Below are 22,329 nucleotides of genomic sequence, written 5' to 3' on the forward strand. Positions count from 1 at the left end.
ATGTTGCACTACCCAAACCTATCTACAACACATCTTTATCAGTGGCTATATATTTGTATCTGTCATGCTGCTACAGTAGGAGTCAACCGTTGTGCACTGTGACAACCACCTCGATACGCTGGGAGTTGACCTTCTTGCCCTTCTTGTTCCAGTAGACGACAGGCTTGGGATTGCCAGTGGCCTGGCACACAAATGATGCCACACCCCCTGACACTCCGATCTGGTCTGTGGGAATCTTGGTGAACTTTGGGGGAGCTGAGAGAGAGGAAAAAGAGGGAGGAGGAGGAGGGATTGGAAAGGAAAAAAAGCAAAAAAAAAAAAAATCAGAATACAAACATGAAAACTGACACCTTTCCACCCAGAGGACATCAAACCAACTGTACAATAAGTAACAACCCCCTGCTGACCACGCCCCATTTCACTGCCAGTGACTGGTCAGACAGACTTGTGTTCTGATGGCTGCGTGTTGTGCTTACTTCCTGGGTATCATCTAGAGGACAAGCTGAAGGACTTCCTGTGGGTCATAAATAAAAGATGGGGTTGGGCTTCAGAAGAGCATCTCTCTCTCTGTCTCCCTCTCTGTCTCTGTCTCTCTCTCTCTCTCTGCTTCCTCCAGAACAGACGACCATTGTGTTGCATGCAGCTGTCATGACACGAGTGTTTCACAGGTAGAAGAAGTGTTGGCTGCAAATTCACAGCATATAATTGGCTTTAATGTATTAATACCAGAGGTGTCAATTTGTGCCTGTAAATGCAAAACACTTACAGGAGATTTACCATTGCAAATTCTGATGAACATACTGACTGCAATGAACATACCAAAATTAGTTGTGCTAATTCCCTGCTTTGCTTCACTGGAGAACTTCAGAAGAAGAATTTCAGCGACTACAATGCATCTGATGTGTGGTGCCTAAGCACCGCAGTTGCCCTCTGCTAGAAAATAGCAATTTTCAAGTGCGATATTGAGCAAACCGTACTGAACCTACACTTTTCACAGTGACTGAGTCAGATCAGTCAAACTACCTCATGCATCCACGCCTTGCTATCTGTCTGTAGCCTGTTGCCATGGTGCCCAGCTTAACTCCTCCTCAGCTACAGAATCACTGCTATCCATCAGGGTGAAGTCAGGATGACCCTTACCATAGCAACCTGGATCCCTCCTCCCCTACGTCTGGGTGGGTGAGGTCTTGCTGTGTTGATTCACTTCTGCTCTGAAGACAGAACAGGAGTGAAAAGAATCTGCCTATCTGCAGCCTGTTTGCATGTCTTCCCACTCAAACTCACTTCACTGGCTCAAAAAAGACCACTTTCCAGTTTCACTGCAATGCTTCGACAATAAGTGGAATAACACCAAAAGACTGCTCCTGTGCCCACTGCACCATGGTGTCTCTAAAAGACCCACTGTTAATATGAGAAATAAAGTGGTTTCATTTGATGCTCGCTATAATCCTCAACAGCAAAAAGCTGGTACAGTATGGTCAATCAGAACAAATTTATACCCACCATTTTATGACTCAAGAGCAGGATACTTTCCTGCCTGTTTGCCTCTAAGAAGTGCACAAAGAGTATTGAGCAAACTGCCCTTTTTTCTGCCAACAATATTCTTTGCCAACAAAGAACGTGAACTATCAAGAGTCCAAAAAAATGTCATGGCTGGAACTGCTTTCTCCAGGCTATCGGATTATGAATGAATTTCATGTTCTTCTTAGGGCTTGAACATGGTTTTTGGTGGCCTTATGTTGAGTCCAAAATATTTTCTATGTTCTCTTAAATGCACTTCAACACCAATCCTCGTGCAAAACCGACCCCACTGGCAATGTTACCACTTAAGCCTCTTCTGAAAGCCAGAGAAAAGCCCTGCAAGGCACTAACTCTGGATGGATTTGCACTGAGCAGAAAAGTGTTATGATTGGAAGGTTCTAGAAAGCTGCCAGAAAAATGAAATACTAATGAGGAACTCTTTGTCTTTAATAGTAGCATTCACCCTGTTTCCAGGGACTAAGCAGGTACCACTGACCTACCATTGGTCTGCTTTTAATGGAACACCTTTGTAACCTGCAGTCCTTTGACTGACTACTGCTGTGCTCAGATAAATGGCCTCACAGGTACAGTGCCATGGTGTACTCATCATGTCATGTGGCAGAAAAGAAGCCGAGTTTGCTTTAAGTCAGACTACATTCAGGATATGACTTCCAAGAACTGCAAGCTTAGTTTTTGAAAAACTTCTTTGGGTAAAATTAATGCAATTTCTGGTGAAATGCTGATTTATAAACCGCCTTTAAAGACATTACTTAAGGTATTAAGTGCAACCAGCTGTGGTCTGACAGGCCTTTAAGCCACTTTTAATAATGCATCTCTTCCTGTTTGTGTGTCCCTTGTTTGTGAATCTTTGCTGTCAAATCTGGTTGCATCTCACAGCCGAATGCATGCAAAAAACAAAAAATAAATAAATAAAATTCTGTGATCCAAAGATGATGAGAGTAGTTAGAGGAGAAGAAAGGACATGGCTACGGCAATGGCAGTCCTTGGAGTACATTTGGAAATGTTTCACATTTGTCACTTTTGTGAAGGAAATATTTGTACTTTCCATAAAAAACAAAGTTGTCATAGAGAAGCGTCCTGTCTGAAATAAATTTAGTATTTTTCCAGAAAGGTGGATGTGAGTTGAGCATGTGAATCCACAGACAGCCTAGAACCAAATGTCAACTTTTAGGCGTACTTGTTCAGGTACATAATAATATCATTCCTCACTAAAAAATTTAAGCATAAATTGCTTACCAGGTTTTTAGGAATTCTGTCTCAGTGACTTTGCATTCAACTTTACTTCTAGTCAAAGAGTATTATCAATATATATACCACCAAAAATAAACCAAATGGCACAAAAACTATTGGAGAGCAAATTTCACCAAAGGATTCAGTGAGCATTTGGATTCCCAGTGTTACTTTTTAGTGGTTATTGCTGTTATTGAAAGAAAACAATGAGCAATGCAGTATGAATTTATGTTTTTCAGTGTTTTTGTCTCTTCCTTTATTTAGAAAGCTAAAGAGATACATAGAGACAAAGAAAGGAATTCTTATTTTTTTCATAACACTACCTGTTCTGCCGAGATACACTGTGGGTGGTCTAAAAGCAGAGATCTTCAGTCCCACAACATTTTCAGTGAAATCTGGCTGTTGTGTAATTCTACCTCTCCAGTGAATATAAAAATATTTTATCTATGACATCAGTCTTCTCAGAGGATCACGGCCTCCCATTGGTTACACAAATGGAAAATGAAAAATGCATTAGACAATTCCAATTTCTAATGGGGAGAAGTGATATTTCCATCTTTGGCCCATCTTATCTTCTTTCCAAAAAATCATCTTGGTGACATTTTCAAAACAGCTGAGTCTGTCTGATCACCTGTGTGTGTGTGTGTGTGTGTGTGTGTGTGTGTGTTCTTGTACTTGCTACATTGTGAGAACCATTTTCTGCATTTAACTATCAAAGTGAGGACATTTTTACAAAGTGAGGACATTTTGGCCGGTCCTCACTTTGAAACAGCCATGTTTGAGGGTGAAGACTTGTTTTTAGAGAACAGGTATGAATTGAGATTTGGTTAGGGTTAGGGTAAGGATTAAGTTTAGGCAATCAGTTGTGATGGTTAAGGTTAGGGTAAGGCTCTAGGAAATGCATTACGCCTATGGATGTCCTCACTAAGATAGAAGTACAAACGTGTGTGTGTGTGTGTGTGTGTGTGTGTGTGTGTGTGTGTGTGTGTGTGTGTGTGTGTGTGTGTGTGTGTGTGTGTAGGTGTGTGTGGATCACTGAGGGTGGAAATCTGTGGAAATGTTGTAATCAAGGAGAAGATGAGGAACATGCTAATGGGACCACCCGGCTTATCAAAACACATTAATGCCATAGTCCAGGACTGATGTAGAGACTGATGTAGAGATTCACTCTTCTGACACACACACACACACACACACACACACACACACACACACACACACACACACACACACACACACACACACACACACACACACACACGCACACACACGCGCTCGCACACACACACGTAGTCAAAGATGTGTGCAGATACCGACACATTCACCTACATATCCACACCTTTGTGCATCACATTTATTGCTAACAATATACCAGCTGTCATTCAACTGAGACGGAGACAAAGGAAGAGAAAGAATATGTGTCGCTGGCTAGATAGCTAGACAGATACACAGATTTTCATACCTTTTCATAACTGTATAGGACAGACAGACACACACACACAGACTTAGACAGACAGACAGATGGATGATCGTCATACCTAGTGCTCCACACACGCTGCTTAAAGGTCTGGTTAGCAGGATAATCAAAGGCAGCAGCAGACACAGGGAAGATGGGCTAAGGCAGAGCCCCAGGACTGGCCTCCTAGATTGGGGCAGAACTCCACCTGTCTTGGGCAGGGTCATGGCACCACCCTGGTTTGGTTGGAGATGACGGAGATACGGGTGGGTAGGGCTTCACTCAACGGGAGTAGGCACTCTGCAAACAATGACAAAAAGAGAAGGTCAAGCACATTTCCTCCACCTCTGATTCATCATTTTAGAGCGACATCTGAAATGTCAACGCACCGTAAGGGAAGAGGGAAAAACATACAATATTTCATGCTGATGCAGAGGAAACATCCTCATGAAGAAAATTACAGAGAAATTCATGCTAATGCAGGATTAGGTCCTTTGATTTAGCCAGAGCACTTCTGACTTGGGATTAACAGCTCAAGCAGGCCAGCTCTGACTGAACTAATACCAGAACAATAGAGCCACTGCTCAATAACTATGACAAGAAACGGACCAAAATAGTTTTCAGTGTACTGCCTCTGTATTAATAAGTCTCCTTTTCTACTGAGCCATGAAATGAGCTGAAATGATACATTTTAAGAGTGCTTTTTTTCCCCCTCAGACATCCTAATAATTTCATTTCAGCTCTGGCCTAATTCCTTAGCATTGGGTATTTCAGTGTTCTGGTGGCACATAAAAGTGTTAATGCAATAATACATCCAGAGTGTGCCACAGTAATGGAAAACACTTAAACAAAGAGGATTGAGGGGTCAGTAGAAATGCAGGAAAAATTCAATAACAGCAAATGTCTCTGAGACTGCTGCTTTAATAGACGCCCCCCCTCTTGCTAATCCCTCGCCTTGGGGGGATCTCCATCAGTATTTTGCTCTCTTTTTCCTCGCATAAACACATGCACACAGAGTCACACACATCTGGACGTCGGAACATAATTCAGCTCTGTCTGCTTACGGAGATTTAGACAAGCTGTGCAGAAGCTCCCCGTCTGGGAGTCAATAACTCCTCAGTCCTATCGAGCTCTTCCGACCCCCACGTCCCTGCTCGATGTGTCAGAACACAGGTGGAGAGGCCAAATGAGAAAGGAGCCTTTGTTAACTTGCCATATATCACACACACATACATGTCTCATGTCAGGTAGCAGTACAGGATAACGTATATGCCTCAGGGAGACATCGTATCTATTCACAGGTGACAGGCCAACCTGTGATCGGCACATAAATATGCGCAAACAGCCCATAAGCACACTTTCACCCTGACATCCGCGATACACTGCAAAGAAATGGAGTAGCAGAGATTGGGCCGACCCTTACTCGCCTTTACTAAATGAAAGAGGCATTTCTGGTGAGTTACATATTCAAAGACTCCTCCAACCACTTATTGAGCTAATGACCTGCTCAAACATATTACTGTCTGCCAGTTCCTCCACTAAAAATAGCTCAACTGAAAACATGGCTGTCTATCTGATACAGGCTCTTTTCCTCGGCGCTCTGCCCTCGCCTTATCTAACGCTGCGTAATAGCCGCTGAATAGAAAAGCTTTCAGCGTCCCCTTTTCAATTGAACAATGTGATAAGAAAAATCAGATCAGAGCTCATTCAAGCACCATTGGCAGCATGTTAAGTAAATTCTCCTCTTACGGAAACTCAATTTGCTGGCGTTAATCTAACCAGGGCTACTGTTCTGCGTGGAGCCACGTAGCCACTGAAACATTAGGTGCTCTTCGTATGTTGCAGTGTCTGCATCCTCTGTCCCGTGTGCTGGATTTGCCGGGGCCTTAATATCTTTCTGCGACCTCAGTCTAACCCTATCTATCGTTCTCAGTTTATCCGCCCCTCCCAGTTGTCTTTTACCTGCTGACAAAACCCTGTCTGCTCTACCTCCACTACAGTCGCACAGCCTCTAACTAATCCTTAATCTTACCCTCGTCTCACTCCTGCATTAGTTTCTATATTCCTGAAATCTCCTCTCCTTTCATCTCCTTCCTTCCCTCTACTTTCCACTTTCCTCTTCGCCTTCCTTGTCAACCTCTCCTCTCTCGACGCCATCTCCTCCCTGACACCCCATCATTCATCTCCCTCTCTTTTTATACACACTCTAACCCCTACTTGTATACAAATCCTCTTCCTCTCCCCAGCTGCCCTGCACCGGCTGCTCCAGCTGTTGCTGGTCCATTGACACAGTTCAAACAAAAGGGCTTAGAGCATCCTACAGCTGTGAATGTTGAGGGAAGAAGCCAAAACAGATACACAGAGGCAGCGAAAGACCAGGCCAGCCTGGGCAAGTCTGTGCTCGCGGTAATGGCATTTAACGCTAATGGTATCTAACACGCTTCTCCTCCCCGGACCTGTAATAGCCATGTGCTTTGCTTGTTGTGGAAGCAGAATTAAAAGGTGCCAGCATGAATATTCTCATGACTCAGGCCTACCTACAGTTTCTACAGCCCCCTCAGAGATATCACAACCTGCTCTTCCTGATCATCTGGCTCAGCATCCAGAGAGAGGACTGCAGGGGTTGGTCTTATTACCTTTTCAGTGTGACAACACAGATGGTCAGCCAGACAGATAGATTGATGGGGATACATGTGCTATTTATTGCGGGGAGGCAGATAATGACACCGTAGCTCAGGTGGTGAAATGTATACCGGTTATTGTGCTCCATCAGGCTGATGAAATAACATTGTTTAGGTGGCATCCAACCTGCCCCTGCTCCGCCGGGGCCCTCCGAAGATGACATGTTTTGTTTTTCTCACCTCGTCCCCACCCTCCCTCCAACCCTCCCTACCCCCACCCCCTTCCACCTTACCCATGATGCCTTTCACCACAAGTGGGTTGAGATGGTCTCACAAGGCCTGTCTCCATGACAACAAGCCACGAGCACTCATAGAAAGACCGGATCTGTTTCCTGCGGCACCATGCTAGAGCTGTGAGATAGTATACCTGATAAGAACCCCGTGTTCTTTTGGTTTCTTTTGCCTTTAATTTGGACTCAATGCTGGGGGGGGGGGGGGGGAATTACAGGTGTATTGTGATGCTTAGAGGATGTGGTGCAGCAGTAACTTTGTTATTATTACCTTTTAAAATGTACATTCATTGGTAACATTATAGAAGGGAGGGGGAAGGAAAGTCTGCGGCTGTTCACCTGGAAACTTTTCGGGGATTAAAAAGAACACATCCACTGTAATTAGTCCGCTTAGTTCTCATTTTTTACCAGTGATTCTGAAATTACAGGGTACACTTATACTTTTTCAGCACAGAAATAACCTTGCGCTGAATTATGCATGGCTTTGTGGGCCGGCTTAGAGAGGAGACATTTGGAGTAGGACCCATGCAAGATACAAGGAGGGGCTTGGACAGATAATACTTCACGTCTCTATGACCCTGGACCCTGTGGGCAAACGACACTCACAAATGCATGCGCACCCACAGGGCCACATACACACATACATGCAAATAAATACACACACACACACACACACACACACACACACACACACACACACACGAACATGGCAGATGGCAAAGCATCATGGGGGAGATTGGCACTCACTCTCTCACACTTCCCTTCGCTCTCTCTTAAACACACAGCCCACAGACACACTCGCATGCATGAACACACACACACATACACACACACTGAGGATCAGAGGCACAGGATGAAGCACGGCTTACTGCAGGCATGAGCTACACCGCCCTGCTTACATTTTTAGCAGTGGAAATAAAATATCTGAGGTTCCTCTCGAACAAGGAAAAACACCTGTCACTCAAATGCTGCGATGCTGAATATAAATGAATCCGGAGATCCGGAAACCTCTACTATCAGTCTCGCTTAATGCTGCAGGATGCTGAAATTAGGACTGTGGAAGAACGCCTCATGCAGCACGCATCCAGTGTTATCATGGGAAATATTGACAAGTAGCAATAACACTTCACAACCAGGAGCTACCATTTCCATCACTGGTCTGAGGGTATAAAAAAAGGTCGCTGCTGGAGTTTTAAATCACATTTCTGAGAGCGAAAATGAGTCATGGAGACAGCCTACCAAACATGTAGGCACAGAAGGAAAGCCCATATATGTAATCTTCTGTTATGCTTGTGTGTATTTTTTCATAATCAAACCGTATGCAAATGAAAGCAAAAGTGAATCATCAATTAGTCAAAGAATTTGGCCACTGATGTGAATTCTGATTATTTCATCATTCATTCATTTTAATCCTGATTACTGTAATTCTTTAGCTTGACTTTAACTTTTCTTTAAATTCAAATCACATTACCATGAGTAATTTCTTTAGTTTAATTACTGGTCAGAATCAAAAGACATCACTCTAAAGTCTGGTGGATTGTGATTTGCATTTTTCTTTATTATTAATCACTAAGCTAAACTTTGAGTAAAATTACTAATTGCAAACCAAATGATGAATCAACCTAAAAACAACAGCTTTATGGATAATGAAAATAGCTGAATTTAATTACATATGGGGTATTTGTTGTGAAATCATGAATTGCTTCCTGTATAACGACAAAGGTTTTAAACCTCAGTGGAAATTCAGATGAAATAAATATGGAAAAATCACGAGGAAACTATCAGTATCTTGTACATATCTAAAAATAAGTTTCTATTTTCATTTTGGACTAGTAAAGGTAGAATAAAATAATGGCTACAACTGTATATAGTAAATACAGTGTAGATACATTTATTTTTATTTGTCAGTTATTCCTTCATTTAATATCTGTTTTCTAGGGTGTGGTAGGTGAGTGTTGACATTGTTTCTGCATTTATCTTGACAGCTTTGCAGCAATTGACGGGTTTTAATTTCCATATTGTAAAGATCTATCACTGCACGTATTTTTTTGTTTTCTCTTTGATGCAAACGTATGCAGGTATCCATTGTGAAGTCTGGTTTCACTGTGTGACTGCTTTCAAACCTCTGTGTCTCCAGTGGGAAGTTTCCCTTTATACTTTATTAAGTGATCTCCTTTGAAAAGCAGCGTGATTTTCTCATTATAATGAAGTAATGACATCTAAATCAAAAAATAACTCTCTTGGATTATGAGAAAACAGAATTTTTAAAAGCTGTATCTGCCGACACCCTCTCTCTGGCTTTCTCTAGCAGGGAGCGGGAGTTTTTGCTTGAGGTCACAGTTTAATTAACTGATCACCTACAGCTAACTGAATGGGTTTTCTGAAATCTGCACTTTGATTTCCTTCATATTAGCTGTAACATTCTCTGTGTCTGACCCTTTTGTCCAATCCCAGCTAGAAGTGACGGTGCTAAAATAGCCTCTGCACATCAATTACATTACATACCAGCATGATCATGACTTATGACAGTTTCCGTGTTGAATCACTGCTCCCTATTTATAAAAGAAAAAAAAAATCTGGATGTTCTGCAGGATTTGTTCATCACAACTACATTTCAGAGCCAAGACAACACACGGATTCGTGATGAGGAACAAAGGGAGGGGTGCAGAGAGAAGCGTGACTAACCAAACTAACTTTCCCTTTGACCTCAATCTCTGCATGTCTAGGACAGAGTGAGGCTGCTGTAGTCCAACAACGGTGCGGCAAATGTACACCCACGCATCTTTAAGGGGCTCCAAGGTCGCACAGACAAACGAAACCAGAAAGAAACATCCCATAATGGATGAAGCAGCCTCGGATGGGCCAATCAACAGATGTGCTGGATCCTGCTGAGCGGCAAATGTATAACCAAATGCTATAAAAGTCCATATAGGGCATATTATTGGAGGGGTTCAGAGCAGTAAAAAGTGTCTATTACCTAAGCAAAGCTGGTCTGGTCACAGGATGTTAGAGTCAGAGCTACCAGAGCAAAGAGGCAGTAAATCTAACATCACATTTAAATGACAAAATATCACATATCCATTAAATATTGCTTTGATATTTAGTATTAGATTGCATTTCATTAAATTAAATCCCATTATTCTCCAACCTGTATTTTAACAACTAATGGTCAATTCATTACTCTCTGCCATAGTCCCACCTGCTTTGTGAGGTGCTACTTTTATCCACTACTTGTGATGACTTTAAGTGAGGAAGTTACTGGCTCAAGTGTAAAGAAAAAATTTCATGAAATACATTATGAAAGAATAACAATGTTAAAGCTAAGATACTTTCTTTAATCCTTGAGATATTGCTTTGAAAACAAAGGACCCAACAGATCGGATTCTCTGTTTCTTTACGTCTTTATATGTTTACCATAAGTAAGAGAGGCAAGATATTTAAGAGGAAGTACAAATTTGCGAAAAATATGTATATTTGATATGTCCCAAATTTTGTTTAAAAAAAAGGATCTGCTCACCACACAGCTGCACGAATAACCTTGCAGCTTCAATTTGACAATTTTCATGCTTTCAAATAAGTTGAAGGATTACTTGCTCCTCCATGAGCTCAGTCAATTTCCAACCCCTTAGGCTCATAAACCTCTTTCAAATCCCTTAGGGTAATGCCAAAACTGCATTGTCATCCGGCTAAAACACGGCTGTTTCTTTTCCCTTCCAAAAAACCCCAGAACATTGCGCATATTTGCGGCTTCACCTGACAGGTGAAGGTTTTTATCTGACAACAGCAGAAGAAGCGGATGCGTGCGTGTCCACATATAGACGCCTACGCAACGTTCACTCAAGTGAAACGACAACATAAAGCTCGCAAACACCCAAACATATTTCCTAATTTCTTCCTGCAACCTCGCTCCCTTTCTCCGTTGCCTCTTCTTCAGAGGCAGCCGATCTTCTGTGTAGCGGCTCATTACGCAGGCTGATGGTTGAGTCCTTGTCAACTCACTGTCCAATTAGCATATCCAAGGTTGGCACAGACTCTTATCCTAGCGGGAGAGAGAACTGTATATACATACTGATGTCCACATACTTATGCACTTGCATGTACATCCCTAATTGTTAAACAGCTCTGACATATGAGAGATGCGGCATTGTGTAAATTGTTAAGATTACAGGGCCGACATCTAGCTCAAATATAAGCAACACCATGTCTTCTTTAAATTCCAAATACAGTTCAAGTAAGTCCATCAAGTAGCACACACATATGCAGGAAACACGCACAACCAGCCAAGACGCACTGCAGCCAATTAGCGAGCTTCTCCTGGAAGAGGACGGAGGCTCCCTGACAACAGAGAACACCTTCATCTTCCTGGACGTCATCGTCCTGGCCATCATCATATTTCAATTGTGCTTCAATAATGAGACATGCCAGCCATTTTTACCTCCATGTTTCAGTTGTTTAGCAAAACCAACTCTGTAAAGCAGATTAAAGAGCCTGTTGATAATGCAGTGCTCTTCTCTAATAATGCCACACTGATTGATTATTCATACAGAATTATCCAACGGGGAGATTATTTTGTAAGCTTCATAGACGATCTTCAAATGGATTCTTCCCTGTATTGATTCATAGAATGAATGTCCTTCTTTGCAAACCCACAGCTGATGATTCAGATACCGACACACACCTGACACTACACTGCATGACTTTACAAGCACCGGTCTGCATTTCTCCTTCATTGTTACCTTGTGCTCTGTAATCTTGGTGCAACCTTTATTCATTCTTTGCTCATGTAAAACATGTTCACTTCCCTTGGGGGGTCCTTATTAATTTCCTGGAGACACATTGTTGTGTTTGCCCATGATCCCACTCCCCTGTGTGTTTGTGCTGCCATGGTATCACCTGTCTGGTGCGGTCACACGATATGTCGTCCACTGAGAGCTCATTAACTCACGACTGTTCTACAAAAACACTGGGATTGTCTGTAGAACACTATCATATATTTTACTCTACATAAGGTAACTAAGGTCAATGCACAGCACAAAAACACAGCTGAAAAAGCTCATTACCAACAACTGGCACAACTATTCACAACTCAAGAACTCAACATTTCAATGGCAAGACTGATCTTTAAGGCTATGTATGCTGCTGAACAAATCCTATTTACGTGGCACTCAGGCGACCAGCCTTAGCAGTTCTGTCACTAACCAGCCATTGCATGACTTCCTGATGGAGATGAGATTTGTGACGCCAAATGAATTTCTCCTTGAGGGACGATAAAGTTGTGAATAGAATTGAAAACCGGAGTAATGGGGTAGAAAAGCTGCATTTGTTCTCTGTCTCAATGCTAAAATCAGACAGAGAGTGTGTCTCCATAAGTGAAGGGATGAAATGCTTGTCAAGGGTAACAGACTTGTGCACGGATGCTTTCCACCAATGACTGGCCATTACTCTCACCTCCGTCAAGCTAATACCTCATCCAAACTGGCATCCCTCAGTGCTGTGGAGACAGAGTAATCACGAAATGCCACAAACAAATGCGGGGTTGCATTCAAGAGCCATGTCAACCAGTCCCACCGCCTGCATTCACACACACATGCACGCACGCACACACAGAAACATATCACAGACTGCAGAATGCTCCGACTGACCCCAGAGAGAGTCTAATCTTCTGGCTTTTAAGTTTTCTTTCTGTGAGTTGTGATGATGGAATGGAGCCATAAGCTTCCTGGACATCGTTCCTTTTCCATCCTGCACAGTAAAGGCCTTTAAAGTAGCAAAACTGTTTCACTGATGCAAGATGTTATTTCACTGGCATGTGGAAACATGCCAGAACTTTTTCTTTTCTTGGATTTGTAGAGCTGACTACAATTGGACACACTTTTTTTGGGATACGTTACACATGCAGACACCAGGTTTATTTGTTGGGAAATTTTCCAAACATTGCCTGCATTGTCATGTAGAATTGTTCACATGAATACCTTCTGAAGTTCACAGCCATGCTAACTGCTAATGAGGTTGTATTTACCAGCAGTGCTTTGAGCTGAATGTAAGCATGAACTTTCTAACAAGTAACACCCTGCTGATTCTGATGTAGTCTTTGTTGAGTGTACCATCTTATTCTGCTAATTAGTCATAAAAATAGTACAGCTGAATCTTGTTGAGATCAAGTAGAGTTTACCAGGTATTTGGTTAAAACCAAAGTGTTAGTCAAGTTAACATTCGTACCTAATAATATTGCTCCATAAACAGCCAAATCAAGCTCTTTTTACCTCGTTGACATGTCTATCTGCTGGTTTATAGGCTAGAATACACATTTTGAGAGAGAATTAGCAAGTTGAGCATTTCCACCTTGAATCTGCAGTGACCATCTCAAAATCACTTAGACTTCAATATGAAATAAATCTAAGCAGCTAATACCATCAACTTGTAAAGGCACAGAACATTATTCTTTTTCAAAATTAAATTCTGATGTATGGCTGAACTAATCCAATTTTACAGCTTGGCATTATGTAGAGCAGACTACATTTACAGTGTTTAAGCAGTCTTTCAGGTGAGCTGGTGTGCTTGAGCTGTAGCAAGTTTGGGAGGGGTAGATGGGAAGAGAAGCAAAAACTAAATACATCTGCACATTTAACAGGAAGCAACAGTGTTGAGTTACGTCTAAGTCAATATTAAGGTATGATGGGACTATTTTAATGGGAAAAAAATGTGTAACGTTACCATACAGAGATTGATTTTTTTTGGGTTTAATCAATGAGGATCACCAAAGTCATTCAAATGTCATCCTAAGGGTAACATGGATAAAATGGCAGTCTAACAGTTTATGAAACATTTCACCAGGACCACAAATGTGAACCTTATGGTGGCTCAAGGGCTCATCCTTTGGGTACCATGAAAGTCTGCATTAAATTTTCTGGGTTTCCATCCAATAGTCGTTGACTGACATTGCTATGCTACAAATTTAACATACACTAACATGGTTATGAAGCCCCAGCTAACCCAATAATATCTTGTCATAATGATTTAATGGCCCTGATAAGACTTGGCTAGTGAAGGTATTACTGTACACGATAGTTCTACAGTTTTGCTGCCGGCATTAGCATTTAAATGGCTTCCCCAAATAAAGCAAACCCAAGTATAGTCGTATTATTTTATGATCTCAGTATTATTTTGGCATCATTCCAGGCCCGATTAATTCATCCCAACCTCTCCTGCATTGTCCATGCACACACCAGGACGAGAAAATTCTCCTGATGACTTGTCAAATGCTTGAGGCAAGGTAAATAGAATATTCTGCTGTTTGAACATTATATTGTAGGGTAAATGTACACTTCAAAGTGGACGGTGCTCCCCCTTTCTCCAAGTTCTGATTAGTCAGTTTGCCTTCTGCTTTATCAGCCATCTTGTCAGTCAGCCCAACCCTCCTAATGACTCCTGTCAGTCAGGGATGTAACTGTCAACTCGCGTCAATGGCTGCGCTTCCTCCTCCCATGATTGGATAATGAGCTGTGCACATCAACACATTTGGCCATTTTCAGCACAATCGTGGGCAGAGAGAGGGGCTCAGACAATGCGTGTCTCGTCGTTGCAACGCGCAGAAGTTGTCCATAAGCTAGACTTCTGTAAAAGTTGATGAGACGAATGAGATGTTGAAGCAGAGAAGCAGGGTTGACCAGAGGACAGCGAGACAGCAGCAGCAGCAGCTACAGCAGCGGCAGTCTTCTTTTGCATAAAGGAAGAGAGCAGAAGGGGGAGGGGAGCAGAGGAAGGTGAAGATGTCTTCAGATGTGGCAGTTGTGATGAAAAGAGAGGCGAACGACTGAAGACAAGAGGTGGAGAAGAGAGGAAGAGGAGAGAGGTAGTGGAGCAGTGTGCATTATTCATCCCTGCTGACACATCAGAATCTCTGATTCATCTGGAGAAGGGCATCAGTCAAGTCACAACCTATCTCTTAGCCTTCACTCATAAGCGCACACAAACACAGCACCAACACGCACACACACACACACACATAATTGCAAATGACCTCGTGGTTGAAAAGGGATAATTATGGGGCTGGCTCTCGAGAGAGATCCCCCACAAAACAAAAACAACACAAAGAAACGTCTTTGTGCTACAAGGCTGTAGCACAGATTCCACCAGGTATAATAGATTCATTAAACTTCTTTGTGGTCATGTAATTGACTTATCTACATTTCATCTATGCAGGTCTACATATCATCTATGCAGTTATTATAAATAATGTTCAGCCCAGGAGGGCATCAGTAATAAGATCCTGCAATACTGGACAAAACTAGTATAAAAGGTAGGTAGAATTACACTCCCTAAAAATGATTCAGAATTGTATACATACTGCTTACAGTTTATTTATTTATTTATTATGAGCAAGTTGCATTTTTTCGGAATAAAAAGACCGTTCAGCTGACTGCAACTTTAATGACACTAATATATTTAAATGAATTGAATAATAATTGAGTTGAATAATTCAAATTTGCATCAAGATAATATGATCATATGGTGTTTCCCCCCCAAAAAAAACAAAACTCTACATTATCACATTCAAACAAACTGCAAGTTCACATGCAAATGTTTGTCTAACGCAAGAAACACTCCTTGATGTTCACATATGTTACTCGCTGCATCGTGATATGTGGTGATTAATTCCACGCAGAGTAACACTGTGTCACACAGTATGTGATTGCATTTAATAGACTGTGTGTGTGTTCCCATGTGACTGCTCGCCGTGTGTTCTCATATCAGCAATGTGATGGCTGGTCAATAAGGTTTAAATCAATATGACAATACCATAAGAGTGCCGCTTTAAAGCCTGTATACATCATTAGGCAACTAATGCTTGTATAGTCCCACAGAATACATTCAACTGGATGCTAAGGGCCATTAAATGTGTTCCCCGTTACAAAACTTAACTACCTCGTTTCAACATTTATGTATAAAATTAGCTCAGAATTCCTCATTTGACTATAATGTTGTAAAGCACTCATGTGGTATGATCATAATGCTGATTTAATGCCCAGCCATAATAGAGATAATGTATCTCTATTATGGCAATAAGATCTAAAAATACATGTTTTTCAAGTCTTGTTGGGCTTCCTTAGCTTTCCTCCTTTTTCACCCATTAAAAGGTCTACTTCTCCTTGGGGCTTTCAGGACAAGGGGTATCCTAAGCTTTAGGTTTAATGCCCAGATATTTTATAAAATCAATACAAATGACTGTAAATTAGCTTGAAGAGGCAAATGTGATTTTTATGAAAACTGGTATATCAAACAAGACATATTTTAATAATCGAAAAGCATTTGCACTGATAATCTCATTCCCACTGCCTGGCCTTGAAGGCTTCATTCTGCATGCAGCATATACATTGTTTTCAGCAGCCTCTGAATATAAAAGAAGGGAAGCAGAGCAGACAAAAGCTTACTGTTTGGAAGCCTTTGAAAAGGTCAATTAATATCAATGTCTAGACAACAACAAAGTTTCTGTCTGCTTGTAATACAGGTGGCTACGCTCGCAGCATCAAAGTTGCACGCCTTGATGTGCTCCTGCCTTCCAGCTGACTGGTGCAAAGCGAAGCTAATGGAGAGTGTGCACGGAGATCCTGACAAAATCCAGGCATGGGCATAACATGTACCACCAGGGAAGAAAGAGAAGATAGCGGAGCAGTTAGGGCTGTGCTGCCGCGAGAATCTGGGAATAAGACTTCAATGAGGCCTTTGACGTGAAACCAAAGCTGCTCTAGTGGGAGCACACGTCATCTGGCATATTCAAGTCTAGATGGATCTTACAGTGGTGCCTGCTTGGAGGGAGCGGAAAACCATTGAGGCCTATAGTTGAACCCTGTGAAAAGCTATTTAAAGAGAACATGCCATCACTGATTTCATAAACTACGGCTCCTAACAGTGCCTGCATGAATACCTGTGGGGCCACGCATCTCTTGACTCTTAGAAGGGAATATTTGATCTGTTTCCAACTGACAGACAGAGGAAATTTGCCAGTTAAATTATTCTGCTTCCACATAATGACTTTTCCCTGTCATAAAAACGCAAATATCTAGATCCCAGGCCCCCTCATGAAGGTGGAGTACCTTGTGTGCTCTGTTAGACAGAGAGTGAAGCTGGAAAGACAGGAAAAAAATCAGAGGATCTACTAAAGAGAGGAATCCATGCGTAAAAATGACTGATTAAAATAATTAGGGATGTGGAAATGGTCTGGAACAATAACCAGCAAACGCACAGTGCCCCAGGGAAAATTTCCCATCTGTGTTTGAGGAGGAAGACCTCCCTCGGATTCACCACGACAGTGCGATTTTCCAGTTTACAGAGGGCCACACAGGGGGAAAATAGAGAAATAAAAAACTTAAACAGGCATTTGCAGTTTACATGATTAAATTCCAAACAAGCTACAGCCCTCGGAAAATGTGTCAGGATGAATCGATGTATCATTAAATTACACTGTGCCCGTGCGCGTGAGTGGCTTTGTTAACTGCAAATCCTTCTGCGTATAATTATAGACGTATGACAGGTCTACAGACTGAAAAAGCTCTGCCTATATGTGCAGATGGGCTTGTTTTAAGTAATGTTCGAGAGCAGCAGATGCAGCAGCCACTCTATTGTCTAGAAAACAGTGTTGCTAAATTAGTCCATCCGCTTTGCCACCTGGTGCTTTCAATAGCAAAAAATCTTTCTGGTATTAGTAAAATAGCCCATATGGATTCCTGATGTGTGTGTGATAGCCTCTTACAAAGTGCTGGAAATGACATTATCATAAATTTCAGCTAGCTGTGGCATCAGTGAGGCATACAGTACAGTGGCAGCAGGATTTAGAGTTTCATGAGTCCTCTTTTGAAATTCTATAGGATGCATTTATTTATTTTTCCCCATCATTTTACTCAGCAGTGTGCATTTTGTTGTGTGTTTTTGATACTTGAAAAAATCTAACTGGACATCAGGCTCGTTATACCTACAAAGTGCACTGAAGAGGCCATTTAAAAAGCACTTTAAATGCGAGGTGGATGAGGAACAAAGGCTTTGCCAGTCTGCCCGGGTCCCTCACGCTGCCCAGCCAACAATAAGGAGGGGGGTGAAGGGAGACGCGCACTCACAGCGCTGTTGCCAACCAGCCTGATCTGCACAACCCCGCGGTGAGCTGCTTCTTTATCTTATGTCATTTTTTTTTTTAACCTAACAAAGTCTCAAGTGATGCTGCGATGAAAGAGACACAACGCAAAGAAGGAAACCGTCGCCCCTGGGACACACACAACGATGAAATTCCAAACCCCCGTCTGGGCACTGGTTCAGTTTCCGAAGCTATTCGACAAAAGTGCCCAAAATGAAGCGGTGTGGGTGGGGTGCGAAGTGTGAGAGGATGCGGGATGCTGCTGCTGGTTACCTTGGTAGGAAGTGCTCCGTCTTCTTTACTGTCTGGGAGATTCATGTGGGTGGATTTGCAGCTGGAAGCTTCCTTGGAAACAGCAAGGATGGATGTAATCCAGTGGCAGCAGCAGCACTCGGAGAAAGGTCTGCCTTTGTGCAGGAGGACGCATGCACGCACATCGCCGGCAGTTCCCAACCTCCGGCCGCCGTCCAACGCCGCCGACCGACCTCTCGGGAGTGCAGCGGATAACGCAGGCTGCTGCTCAGCCCTTTTGTCGGGAGAGCATTGCTAGTCGGGCGGCCTCAGATACTGCTGGTTGATGTCATTGATACTCCCCTGCCTTCTTTCCTTAATGCCCTCCTCCTTTCACTGCCTCTCCTCTCCTCCCCCTTCCTCTCTCTCTCTCTCTCTCTCTCTCTCCCGCACACATACACACACACACCGGAGCTCTCCCCCTCCCCCCCTCGTACACATGACGTGATGCAGGCAAGATCTCCAATAGCAACCGTATCCCCCATCACCCCTATTACCCCCATTACCTCCCCCTCCTCTCTCCGCTCAACATCCAACCCCACAGCACCTCCTCATCCAAGCCTCTTCCTGGATCGCTGACTGGTGCAAAAGAGGTGACTGCTGAGGCAGGTCGCTCTTGTGCATTGGTGACTGACTTTCCTTTTTTCTTTTCTTTTTTTTTTTCTCCCAGTGTGTTCCCCGAGGGGCTAAAATGAAGATAAGCACCTTGAAACCCCGTAGATTCCCATAATATAGTGTCTAATTATAGCTGTTGGCAGGAACACAGAGTCAGAGTCCCATATCAGCTCCCACAGAGCAGAACTCCCACACTAAATTATAGCTGGACACTCTCAAAATACAACTGGTGGAGGGACATCATGAGGATATATTAATAATGCCACAGGAGGTAAATAATGCAATCACATCTGAGGACAATGGATGATAATAACTTTGCTGTTCATGCTGCTGGAGGTAGCGTTCAGTTTATTAGGCACATCTAGTTGAAACTAATGCAGTCAAACAGCTCCTGTAGTGAATCTACCCACATGAAGGTTAGAAATGTTCATTCTGTAGAGGTTGTTTATTCAATGTTAAGATTATTTTTTAATGTAGTTGGTAGTAGAGTTATGTTATATATCATCAGAGGTGTAATATTTTATACCCTCTATATCAGTGAATTCACATCAATGAGGTAAATAAAATGTCCCTTTAAATGCCATTTTATTTCTCCTCCATGTAATTTGATCGAAGTATATTTTCTCAGTTTGTCTTTTAATGAAGATCATATTAGCAAAAAAAATCTAAGTGGCATATGGAATAGATTGAGGAAACCAACCCAATGAAAAGGTTGCACAAAATGAATAAAGCTGTATATTTTCAGCAATAAGAAAGAAAGCATCACAATGACTGTCTGCAGTCTACAACAAAGGACGTCTGGATGGAGATTTCCAGCTAAAAGAAATAAAATCAAAACTTTACCTTACAGTCTTGTGGAAAATTCTTTATCAGTTGTTCAAGTCGAAGAAATAAGTCTATTGAGAATCACAAGTTGTCTGTGATTTATTTGAAGCTTCAAAAGGTACAAATCACACAGAGTGCAGAGCAGTCTATGGGAGAGTACGAAGAGACGGAGAGTAGCAGCTATTTTATACCATTCTTTAGCATTATTGTCTATGTGCATCCGTAGTAACACATGTGGGGAAAAACCCAGGGAAGTGAAAGCATCTTCAGCAAAGACACAGAACAAGGGATGCAGACACAGATGCAAAATGTCATATCGTGTTGTTTCTTAGAAATGCTATATTGGTTTTAGCACCTTCAGATGGAATTATTTCAGACATATTGTCCAGGCAGGTTCCATCAAAGGTAACATGTCTATTTTCCACAAATGGTACTTTCCTTTGGTACATTCTCTACCATATGGGATGTCTGGAGAGGTCATCAGACACAAACAGCTTAACAAGGTTATCAAAGGCTACAAGTATAAAAGGTTATAAGTATCATAAGGTTATGATCGCATATACTAAGTAGTATTGTTGCACAAAATATGTAATGCTTTCATATAATTAGTAAGCATTCATGCTTGTAGATAATGCATTTTAAATTACAGCAGTATGGAGAGTGTGTAGAATACTGGTAAAATGTAGCCACATATGTGGGCATTTTGAACCATTTAAAATCTTATTCCGGGACTGTTTCCCACATCGATGCAGTATTTTGCCTGAAAATATGAGTTAAAAGTGAAAATGAAAACAAAGCCCTGTGCCTTTAAACCTAAATGAGCCCACACAAACTAACACAGCTCTTTGTTTTTTTTAAGATTTGGTCTTATTTAGGTCACATAACATGACAAAACAACCGCCACAAGGGCAAATTCGGAAGTGTCGGAGTGTGGTGTTGGAGGTTGGCATGGCACCTCAGGACAACATGAAGGAAGCTTTATTCTGGCTGTTCTGCTGACCCTCATCCAACACCCTGCAAAGACACTCAGCATCGACAACTCTGACTTCACAAGATTTCCTTTCATCCAGATACATTACAAATGTATATTTGGCCTCTTGCTAAAAGCCATTTTCAATAACTCATCCTCTCTTTCTTCACTGACACAAAGACTGCTTGTTACTGTAGGAAAAAGACAAGAAAACTAACCAACTGCCACCATTTCTGACAACAACTGAAAGCTACAATTTTTGAGCATTTCACCTGGTCTTAAAGTGACAAAGGTTTCCCGTCTGATTGATTTTCTTTGTTGCTAGTGACATCTAGTGGGAAGTTATAATTATGTGATGTCGCATTTACTGGAGGTTTGAAGTGTGAACACACAAAGTATGAATCCTGGCAAAGGTGTGACATTTTTCTATAGTAGCCTTTGTGAGAAAAAAGACAAACTCCTAAAAATAAGTGGAACTTCATGAAAATAAAGACAATTTCTGTGGAAAAGTAGGAAGTAGTGGGATGTCTTAATTTCCACCTAAGTAACACATAAGAGATGTTCTCTTAAATGTGTCCCAATATTAACAGTTGTAGTCTTCTTTTATATCCTTATATAAATGCACCCAACTTGCAATGACACACACACCGTGATTAATAACCATTACTAACCTCTACAGAGAGGTGAAAGGTCAGATCTGCCATAGGAGACCCCCTGGATTAGGTCATCATCTCTTTATATACAGTCAGTATTCAGTTTCTGGTTTAATGACACGTAAGCACGGTGGATGCATGTTGTCACATGAACTGGAACCACCATTTACCAGCTGGAGTTAACTCTGCCAGCATGACACCTGTCACATTCTCAGTAACAAGCGCAGGTTAGTAGATAATAAAGATTTTAAGTTAAGATTCCAGTGATATAACATTGCATGTGTTTCCTGTCAGAATAAAGCAGTCTCTGTTGTCTGTGTGCTGTCTCTGCCAGTCACCCTGCAACCTGCCTGACTGTATAGCGTTACAGTATTCCCATTTTCAGAGTTGAAGCTAGGGCAAAAGATCCCTAAAATTAGCAGGGTAAGTGCCCTGTCTCTACCACTGCCCTGCAGCAGTGACGTTAATTGCACTCTATTTATACTTTAAGAGTGCAGGACTCAGAAAGATCAAGTTTCTGTTATGCTTTATTTTAGTGTCCTGAAGTTTATATGAGTAGTTGAAAGCCTGTGTTTGCTATAAGAGCTGCAATAAGTGGTCACTGATCATTTTTTAATAATGTGTACTCCAGAATAATACGTGTTCCACCATCTAAATAAGATAAGTTCATGCACCTGGCAGTCGTAATGAAATAGTACGAGTTTTATGTCC

General features: G+C 41.9%; 1 protein-coding gene across 1 annotated transcript in view; it reads right to left on the bottom strand.

The window, feature by feature from the left end:
* Nucleotides 1–18,905, bottom strand: part of LOC110948953 (receptor-type tyrosine-protein phosphatase S-like) — a 70,318-nt gene extending 51,413 nt beyond the window's left edge. Inside the window, exons 1-3 of the mRNA XM_051953599.1 lie at nucleotides 18,538–18,905; nucleotides 4,311–4,528; nucleotides 110–255 (exon numbers count right to left, since the gene is read on the bottom strand). Coding sequence (XP_051809559.1) covers nucleotides 110–255; nucleotides 4,311–4,455 — 291 coding nt within the window. The 5' untranslated portion in view covers nucleotides 4,456–4,528; nucleotides 18,538–18,905. The remainder of the gene's footprint in view (nucleotides 1–109; nucleotides 256–4,310; nucleotides 4,529–18,537) is intronic.
* Nucleotides 18,906–22,329: the final 3,424 nt, after the last annotated feature.

The sequence above is a fragment of the Acanthochromis polyacanthus genome, chromosome 9 (genome assembly GCF_021347895.1).
Source record: "Acanthochromis polyacanthus isolate Apoly-LR-REF ecotype Palm Island chromosome 9, KAUST_Apoly_ChrSc, whole genome shotgun sequence".
Taxonomy (NCBI): domain Eukaryota; kingdom Metazoa; phylum Chordata; class Actinopteri; family Pomacentridae; genus Acanthochromis; species Acanthochromis polyacanthus.